Raw genomic sequence first — 9,776 nt, forward strand, 5'->3', positions numbered from 1 at the left:
AAAGGTTTGCGTTCCAACAACCGCAATTTTGCTTACAAAAATAGATGAGTTTTTTTTATCTGATTAAAAAACAGCATTTTATTAAGAGGAAAAAATCAGAAACCAACAACAGCATATGTGGAAACAACTGCACTCGTCCATTCTCTTTGTTGACTAGCCTATAGGTTAGTTTTTGTTTATTTCATAGCATAGATGCATATTATTGGCATCAGACACAATCCCTGTAGCCTATAGTGACTGTGTGTTCAATATTGCAGCAAACTGATTTTTAATTAAGTCACAGTTTGGATAATTAGTGCATCAGTTGATAGTCATCCCTCAATCATTCCTTAGTATCACTCACAATGTATCAATATTAGGCCTACATGATGCATTTATATCATTACATTTACACATTACAATTCAGAAGCATGTCAAAATATAACTCAAAATTATATCAGATTCTATATCAAACTCCAGAACAATTTGCACTGATGTGGTCAGTATTTATTTGGTTCACTTGGGCCAGCCAGGCTAACAGAAACAATTCAAAATACCTTTATTCATTCAAATTTGATTTACAGTAGGCACTTTGGCAAACAAAAATAAAAAATCACTGGGAATCAACTGACCAAGACAAGCTGGATGGGCCTATTTGGCTCAAATGTTAAACCATGAACAATAACAGCTCACAGTTAAAGGGAGTGTTAAGTTCTGTATGAACTGGTTTCTTGCTTGTCTCACACTACTTACTAGCATCTACACGCGAGTCCTGCCTCCCTCCACTTGGGGAGCAGATCCCACCGCCTCAGGTGGAAGCATTCAGATATTACACTGGGGCATCCTTGAGTCAGACACTGGATGCATCTGCATGCACAGACACTAGTGCACAACCAAAATAAGATCATTTTAAAAGTGAGGTGTGTATATCAATCTTATCTCCATATCACAAAAGGTCCTGCACACATTAATTACCAGAATATTCTGCATATTACCATAGAAACAGCACTTGCACAGACAACAAAAACCAACAACAAACAGCATATGATGTTTACATTTTATATTATCCCGACTAATATCGGAATATCCCAGCTATCATATTCAGGTTGAATAAGAACATGAACTTATCCCTGCTATTGTGAACTGGATATGTAGTTGTATTTGCATGTGTCAACTCAAATGATGTACTTGAGTTTCCCAAATAATCTAGGAATAATAATGTGCACTTAAATGCACTTACTTAAACCCCTTTGGCTACTAGGATACACATAACACTGGCAGACAGAACTAGACAGAAATTACTCTGTACTTATCGCTGTATAAGCCTCCAACACATAGGCTCCAAGTGGAAACACAGACACAAAAGTCCCCCGCCCACTCGCACACACATACACACAGACACATCCCAAAGAGTCTATAAGATTATGTCTTCTCTGGCTCTCAAAGGACGTGATGGAGACACAATGATGTCATCAGAATCATCAGAATCGACTGCAGTAGCTCCTCCAGAGTCCGCTGGGTGGTGGAGCTCCATTTGGGCTGCAGGAGAGATAATAGTGTTTAGCCACCAGGACATTATTTTAATTACTGCATTTACAACAGTAGAGCCTCCTTTATCCAACCCTAAAAAAAATCCAAACTGACCACATGATTGAATGTGCAATCGATAGCATTTCAAGTGTTTTTCAATTTGCACTATGCACATTTCCGCATGCATATCTCAGATCATGAACAAGATTTGGCCTGATATTGAGTATTTCACTCTTTAGAACATTTAATTCCTCTGAAGAACCTCAACAAATCAGATTAAGTTTTACTACACAGACACCATCACATACGAAACAGGGACTAACCCAGACATGTGCATACTTGAAATACAGTCACAAACAGAACATTATATGCCTTCTCTCTCTCTGACCTGGTGTGAGTTTTATCCTGGAGGAGTGAGTGCTCGAGCCAGGCCAAGGGTCTTCTTCCTCACCCTCCTTTTCATCATTGCTATGGAGGGATACAGGACCTTACAAACAAAACAACACATAACCACCCGTGAGGCACAACTCAGACACATCCTAGACAACACATGTATACATGATGCCACTATGGTGTTTTTAACAGGATGCAAATGGATGGTAAGACCTCATCATTTCTTGCTTGAACCAAAGCTCTTTACTCACACCTCACACACAATAACCTTGCGTCCACTCTGTAAAGCATCCTGTGTTGTTAACCACAACCCTAATGACACTACACTGTTGTTATACATGATGCCCCCCCTGCCCCCTTCCAAATGTCCCAAGAAACAGGACCTTTCTTAGCTGGAACACAAGCTAATATTGCACTGTCCAAAATCTCTCAGTGAAGTCTTGTAAACATGCAGGGAAAACCACTGTCGTGACTGGTCTGCCCTCTGTGCCCATCAGCTGCAGCCCTATTGGAAAGTCAGGGGGAGGACGAAGTGAGCCTGGTGGTGGCTGAGGGAATTGGGGGTCGGGTAGAAAGATTAGAGGTCAGGCAGAAGCTCCGGGCAGCGCTCTGAGGCAGCAGCAGTTCTGGATCTTGGGGTGGCATGTGAGGCAGCAGCACTACTGGCTGACAGTCCCCATCAGTCTTTGATAGGAGGCTGCAGGAGGCTGTGAGGCTCTGGCCAGAGCAGAATGAACAGGCACCCTGGAATTCAATCAACATGCCAGCAAGATCCGGCACTACGGATAAATGCGCCGGGTAGAAATGACGAGCAGTTTGGAACGGTTGAGAGTTAGGGGATACCTTGTTACTGCATGTTTGGAGCCAACAGGCCCAAAGCCTTTCTGACACCTGTAAAGAGATGCTCTAGACAGTGTGCTTCCTGTAAATGTGGTGCTTTATTTCCCTCCAGCTCTCGCTGGAGTTTCCAAGTTTCCAAGGGATGCAGAGGAGGCCTGTGTATTTATCTGCTGACTGGACCTGTAGTCATCAGGGTTTGGTTGAGGGCTGTTTGAAAGATGCAGCCCTGGGCCTAAGGTGCACAGATGCAATTCTTTAAAAGTCTTCTCTGCTATTTGCCTGAAAGAATAGTAGGCTGTACGGCTGTGCTTAATTCCCCTGTCCCTGAGGAATGAAAAAAATTCTGTTAAGGACATCTGTGGCCTATTGTCCACAGTAATGTGAAGCAGCATGCCCCAACGGCCAAAGAAGCTATCCAATATGTCCATAAGAGCTTGTGTTGTGACCAGATACCCAGGGTCAGATTCACAGCATGGCTATGAATCTCCCCAAATGTGGTCCTGTGTCTCTGTAAGATCAACAGGGCACAATCGTTGTCAGGTTTGGTTCCCCCTAGGGTCACCCATGCTGAAAATGTATGCACTCATGGTGCTGGGATAAAAGCGTCCAGCAAATGGCATATGTTAGGTTTATATCCATTTGGAGATGTTCCCATGGGCAGGTGTCAGATCAGATGTCCATGGGAGAGGCTGGAAGAAGGGTGGGGCCTTTGACAACCATTCATAGTGTATTTAGACTTGTGAGATAGCATTTCGAAGGACAGTTGTGTGGAGAGGTGTGCACAGCATCTGAATACACTCTGGTTCAGTGTCTGTGGGGGAAGTTGTGGAGCAGGACAGATCACATCATTTTTCCTTGGGGTAAACTAGAGGTTGCAATCAGCCGTTTCCTTACGTATGCAAGAGGAGGGGCTTATCGCCTGTTGGTCAGAGCATGGTGGTCAGTGTGGGGAGTCAAGTGTCGCCCCATAGGTGCCATCATTCGCATGCTCATAGGTCAAAGGCCTTCTGTTCATCAACAGAGTGTTCTACAGCTGAAACAGGAATACTCCCACTACTCATGTCAACAAAGCTAAACAGCCTGTCTTGTTGACAGTATTTTGTTTTTAAGTCTTCACCACATCATGCTTCACCCACACCCACAGTGTGAAGCAGTCCCATGCCATTAGCCAAAATGCCAATGATACTAAACTGTTGAACATAACCGTAAGACAAAAATCGTTCTAAGGACTATAAATAAATACACAGCACAAAGACATTAAATACATTCATGGAATACATGTGTAATTATTTGTCTCTGTGCATGCTTTCTGTCATCTGTGTGCTAGTATGTGCATGTATGGCAAGTGTGTGTGTGAGCCTCACCTGTTCTGCTGGGTGTGTACGTTGAAGGGGCTCTTCTCGGGGCCAGTGTGGGTATGTTTCCCAATGGAGAAGGCACAGAGGACTCTGAGCTAATGCACACACACACACATACACACACACACACACACACACACACACACACGCGCGCGCATGCACGCACACACATATATAAATGCTGAATTTTATACTGTATGTATGATGATATCTATCTTTGTTGTGTTGCTGTTTGTTTTTACGTTTCTGTGTATGCATGTGTGTCACCTCTTTGTTGCAAGACCACAGCGAGCCAGGTGTCCCCTGAATGCAGACTGTATCATCGTCAAGGCAACCGCATCCAGCTCCCCATCTGCAGAGGAAGCAACATCACTGCGGTTCTTTGCTACAGTGGCCTGAAAAGGGGAGGGCGGGCAGTGAAACAGCAAAAGGGAGAAAGAAATATGAGAACGTGGGTGAGACAGAGACAGAAAAACACATGCATGTGGTGAGACAGAGTGAGGAGATACAGACCCATAGCAAAACTGTTCAGAGCCACCTAGTGGTTATTTGACAAAGCTGCAATTCTTAGTCCTTCCACAATGACCTCTAGTAGTAGTCTGTAAGGCTTATAAAACCGCATAAACTCAATTTACTGGTTTAGGATTAGCCTACGTTTCCATATGCCTTGGTCTACCCCAAGGGCTTGGGAAAGTCAGTGCCAATCCTTAGCCCTTGATAACACTTCATAACATAGCTGAAGTGAAGTGTATAACATTCTAAAAAAAATACACAAAATAGCACAGAGAGAGGGAATATTGTGTGGACTTTGGTGCTCACTGTTGGGTGGTATTGAGAAAATGAATCCAGAATTTAGTCCTGCTGATAGTGTAACATAATTCAAACGTACACACTGAAAATAATCTATAGTATCTGTGTGTGTGTGTGTGTGTGTGTGTGTGTGTGTGTGTGTGTGTGTGTGTGTGTGTGTGGGGGGGGGGGGGGGGGGGGGGGGGGGGGGGGGGGGGTTATGTGTGGGTTCAACCTTATTCTGTGTGTCTTTCTGCAGGTCCTTGAGCTGCGTCTCCCTGAGGAGATGTCCTCTTAATGCTGACTGCACCATCACAACGTCCTGAAGGCAGAATGTGGAGAGATGGAGATGAAAAGAGAGATCTGGGCAAAACTAATCAGTGCATAAACAACAATATGTTACATAATATTCCTCTCACAGATCACACATATATGGTTGTTGTGTTACATACCCTATTTCTGTGTTCCCTCCAATTTGTCTGGATGGTCCTAGCTGCTTTCTCTCTCTTTCTCTTCCATCTGTCCTCGTTCCTTCTCTTCTCTACCTCTGTACCCAAAATTTGCTGTCCTTGTTCTTCCTTTGATTCCCCTTGCTTCTCTTTGCCTTCAGTCTGCCTCTCTTCTCCCTCCTCCAGCCCTTCTCTGCCCTGGGTGTCATCATGCGTCTCTGGTGTTGTGGGAGAGGAGGAGGAGAGCTCAGCTCCAGCAGGTTTGCTTCTGTCCTCCTCCAGGGTTCGGATCCTCACCCACAACTGCTCCAGCTCCTGTCTGAGAAACACACACACATGCATGTACACATGAACACACACAAACAAACACACACACCCACTACCAGCAATATTGGAGGTCCTCAGCACTTGGGCAACAGTGACTGTGAATAGCTTTGTTTCAACAGCACTCAATTGACATAGTAATCTCTGTGCTGTTTTTGACTAGGAGCTGTTCCATTTTGTGTTTAGTTAATGTCAGCTTGTTAACTAGCAAATCATTATCTGGTCAGTTAACCATCGATGTCTCATAAACACATTTGCTAACAAATCCAGCAGAAGTCTAGTAGTGGCTAGCAATCACATGTTAACAGTAACATCAGTGGCTTTGCTAAATTAGCCTGCTGGCTAGTTGGTTAGCTAACAAAGCCAAAAACCAACAGTTCGTTTAGCTTAGCTGAGCTGTCTCTTTATAACTCATAGTGTGGAGTAGAGGTGAGTGCTGAAGACACAGTGTGTCACAGTAAACTAAATCTTATCAGACTATTCACTTTTACTTGTAATATTACCAAACTGACCTACAGCCACACCACAACATATTTTTCAGGTATCTCTTTTTCTTGCCCGGTTCTTGCCCATTATATATTAAGCCAATATTTGCACACAGCCAATTCTCCACCTGATCTCCATGATGGCGCCAGCTGTGGTTGCTAGGAGATTCGTGACACAACTGCAAAGCCTCTATATGATAAACAAACAGTTGTATCAGCTGTGATCTATAGATACAACTGGGCCAAGCAGAGATTTCCCCACGTTTCTCACGTAAATTAATCAATAGTTGGTGATCCTAATATCAACAGAATAAAGTATTCCAATAGTAATCATATATAACTAGTGCAGTGCCCGTTCAAAACATGCCTGTTCGAAACGGGCCGATTGCTTGGCCTCCGGTATTGCTGCTTGCAGCTTTCTCGAGAACCGCTCATCCAAACAACTTCACACTCGACACTGCATGTCCTTGGGTCCCTAGCAATACACCCGCCAAGTGTGAAGTAGATCAGACGAACAGTTCTCGAGATATGCGAAGGACACACATACAGACAGAGATTCCTTGCTCTATAGTATGATAACAGTATGTGATCTTGGGATTATAAGGTTCTATCTGGGATCTGGGCTCTGAGATATTGAGCATTAAAGATTTGACATACCAGCTGGCAAAACTGGTAACCTTTATTTTACCAGGTAGTCACTTGAGATCAATGATCTCTTTTTCGAGCAAGACCTGGCCAAAATGGCTGCATTTAAAAAACAAACATACAAGACACAAACACAGACGAGAAAATAAAAGGCAAAGTAGCGCAAGGGGATAAATTTGAGTTTGAGCGGACAAGATTGAATGGGATTGGGGGGAGATTGGAGGGTAGGGTAAAAAAGGTAGGGTAAGAAATAGGAGGGAAGGTGAGGCTTTCCGGGGGGTTGCTGGGGAGAGAAGGTCAAATTAATGAATATAAGTATAACACCACATTATACAGTGAAGCATCGACATTCTCCCATCTCATTCTTTAAAATGTCCGTAATTTGAGCTTTAAAATCAGATATGGTAATGAAAGCCTGTAGTTTCAGAGTTTTGTGTATGTGTAGTTATGTACTTTCATATCTTTGTCTATATTTAATCCTGAAGGGTTCATAAAGTAACATTCAAAAATCATGGATATGTGGATAACTCAAGTAGAACCTCATAATTAAAAGCTCATGAGTAGTAGATATTTATATTATACATTTTTATATGTTCTCTCACAGTACAGCATGTTACATCAAACGACAGATCACTAAATCACATCAGTTATACATCATAAGTAAAACATACTTATGTTCCTGCCTCTCTTTCTCACGCTCATTTGTCTGTTCAGCCTTCCATCGTTCTGTCTCGTTCTCCATTTCTTCTCTTTCTGCCCTCAGCTGTCTCAACTCGTCACTGAAAACACAAACACAAGACAGATTTTCTCTAAGTATAAAGACAAATCTAATTTCATGGCCTTGTAGCCATAGCTACTGTCGTAATGTAGTAATAAGGTACAGCTCCACTGGGATATCAAGGCAAACAACCACAATATAAACAAAATATAATAATAACTATATATACATATCTATATGTTTTTCTGTGAGTGTTAATTGATTTTTGTTTTCTTGAAAAGATCCTATTCTCTGGAAACTGATACTAATCCATTTTCTTCCTATGGTGTATACTATGACTTTAGATCATAAATATCTATATTGGCTTGAAAAGGTAAGTATACTCTATTTCCCAAATTTAAAAAAAAATGTATTTACGCTGGTTTACACTGCGCTTTGTTGCTGCTCACTTACTCTTTACTTGTCAGCATCTCTTGAAGCTCCGCCCTCTCCGTCTCCAACTGGCTGGCATGGCCTCTCAGAGCTGAAACGTCCTCCCCTCCCTCAGCGGTCGTTCCCACAGAGACCACTGCCTCTGTTGCCATGGTAACCCCCTGTGTAACCAGAGTTTCAGTGGGCGTGGTCTGAACCTCCCGGTCCAATCGGCCGCTGCTCTTTGCCGACTGGGCGTGTCTTCTGCTGTCCTCCAGCCTCTGAGAGGAGGAGAGAGGGGTCTGTCTGTGACAAAGCTGCTATCTGGAATCAGAAAGTCTCACACAGACGGCGCTAGTATGTGTTTGAACTGTTGATTTGCATTTCACTCACCTTCTCCACTTCCAAAAGTCTTCTCACCAGTCTCTGTTTACTCCACTCTCTATAACCTGCAGGACATACACATTCAAGCAAGAAAACACACACACACACGGACACACATAAACACACATCAGCATGACAGTATGCAATACAATACAGCAAGGTTGTAACGTTCATAGGTCTAGAGTTGGGAATTGATTAGATTTTATGTTGATTCCTTAACAATTTCTTCTTAACTATTTATTTCTGTTACTTTTTACTTTACATTTACTTCTGTTACTTCTGTAGACCTTTATAGCACCTCAAAAACACTAATCTGTAACTGAATTAATTTAAATTTTGCTACTTAATAGTGCTAAATTCTTAACTGTTAATACATATTGTCTTATTATTCCTTCCTGGTTTGTTAATGTTGTTTTTTCAGCTCTGAAAGGGAGTAAACAGTCTGGTTTCCACAACAGTTGGGTTTGCTGCAGACAACACCAGCTGAAAACCACTATCTAATGCAATGAATGTGTGAAACAAATTGTAAAATACATTCTAGTATATTCCTCTAAGGTGACCCATGTGAAAAATTCCTTGATATTCAATGACTTACCCCAGAGCGAATTTTTCAAATTCCACGATACGACTCCAGCCTCCGAAATGGTTCACACATTACAAAACTATACACACATCGCACAAGTGTACACTGTGTGTGCGAATGAGGCTGTGACGTGATGTAGTGATCTTGGCAGAGCAGAGTGTGTTCAGTTGAGTTCTCTGCAGCACAACTTCTCATGTACATCGTAAGAGGGAAGAAAGTAGACTGAAATAATTCAATAGCAAAGTAAAAACGTGTGCATTTTTGAAAATATGCAGGAAAAGAAAAAGTGGAAATCAATAACGGGGCTCGATGAGGCAAACGTGTTTCAATCTGGTCGGTTCTAGAAACATCGGAACCGGTTCTCAACCCTATACAGAAAGCTGACTTGATGGTGGAGCGCATATGCACATCGTGTGTCACATGTGCGTGTGTTACTGTGTGCATATGCGTGTGTGTGGACCTTTGATTCCTCCAGCAGGACTGTCAGTGTTGAGTTCCTCTCTCAGTGCCGTGTTCTCCTGCTGAAGCTGCTTCAGGTTCTCCGACAGACGCAGAACCGTGGAACTCAGAGCCTTCTGCTGCCGCTGGGAGCCTTTACTCTCCGCTCGACTACTGCAGACACAGAGGTGGGAGGCAGAAAGAGAGGGAGGGAGGAGAGGAAACAGGGGGAGAAGAGTTCAAGAGAAAGACAGGGATGATAAGAGAGGATTTTTAACACTCATCACAAAAATTTGCAGCACCCTTGTCTTTTCGCCAGGTCAACCATTATCTCTGATTGTCCTTCTCTTACTAAGTTTCTACTCTCTGGCCAGCAGTTCAGTCTCCCACTGCCAAGGAAAACAGGTACAAGGACTCTTTAAGGCTGATTGTTTTTTGTTCATCATGTTG

At 42.9% G+C, this 9,776-nt stretch overlaps 1 protein-coding gene across 1 annotated transcript in view; it reads right to left on the reverse strand.

The window, feature by feature from the left end:
- Window positions 1-122: 122 nt before the first annotated feature.
- The window catches only part of iqce (IQ motif containing E), a 13,682-nt gene continuing 4,028 nt past the window's right edge, over window positions 123-9,776 (reverse strand). The window contains exons 12-21 of the mRNA XM_071523222.1: window positions 9,349-9,500; window positions 8,315-8,370; window positions 7,964-8,202; window positions 7,464-7,571; window positions 5,342-5,657; window positions 5,125-5,211; window positions 4,368-4,495; window positions 4,107-4,195; window positions 1,898-1,996; window positions 123-1,518 (exon numbers count right to left, since the gene is read on the reverse strand). Coding sequence (XP_071379323.1) covers window positions 1,394-1,518; window positions 1,898-1,996; window positions 4,107-4,195; window positions 4,368-4,495; window positions 5,125-5,211; window positions 5,342-5,657; window positions 7,464-7,571; window positions 7,964-8,202; window positions 8,315-8,370; window positions 9,349-9,500 — 1,399 coding nt within the window. The 3' untranslated portion in view covers window positions 123-1,393. The remainder of the gene's footprint in view (window positions 1,519-1,897; window positions 1,997-4,106; window positions 4,196-4,367; window positions 4,496-5,124; window positions 5,212-5,341; window positions 5,658-7,463; window positions 7,572-7,963; window positions 8,203-8,314; window positions 8,371-9,348; window positions 9,501-9,776) is intronic.

The sequence above is a fragment of the Centroberyx affinis genome, unplaced genomic scaffold (assembly GCF_046629955.1).
Source record: "Centroberyx affinis isolate AG114_WGS23_722 - 3 ecotype Tasmania unplaced genomic scaffold, CSIRO-AGI_Caff_v1 ptg000100l_1, whole genome shotgun sequence".
Taxonomy (NCBI): Eukaryota; Metazoa; Chordata; class Actinopteri; order Beryciformes; family Berycidae; genus Centroberyx; species Centroberyx affinis.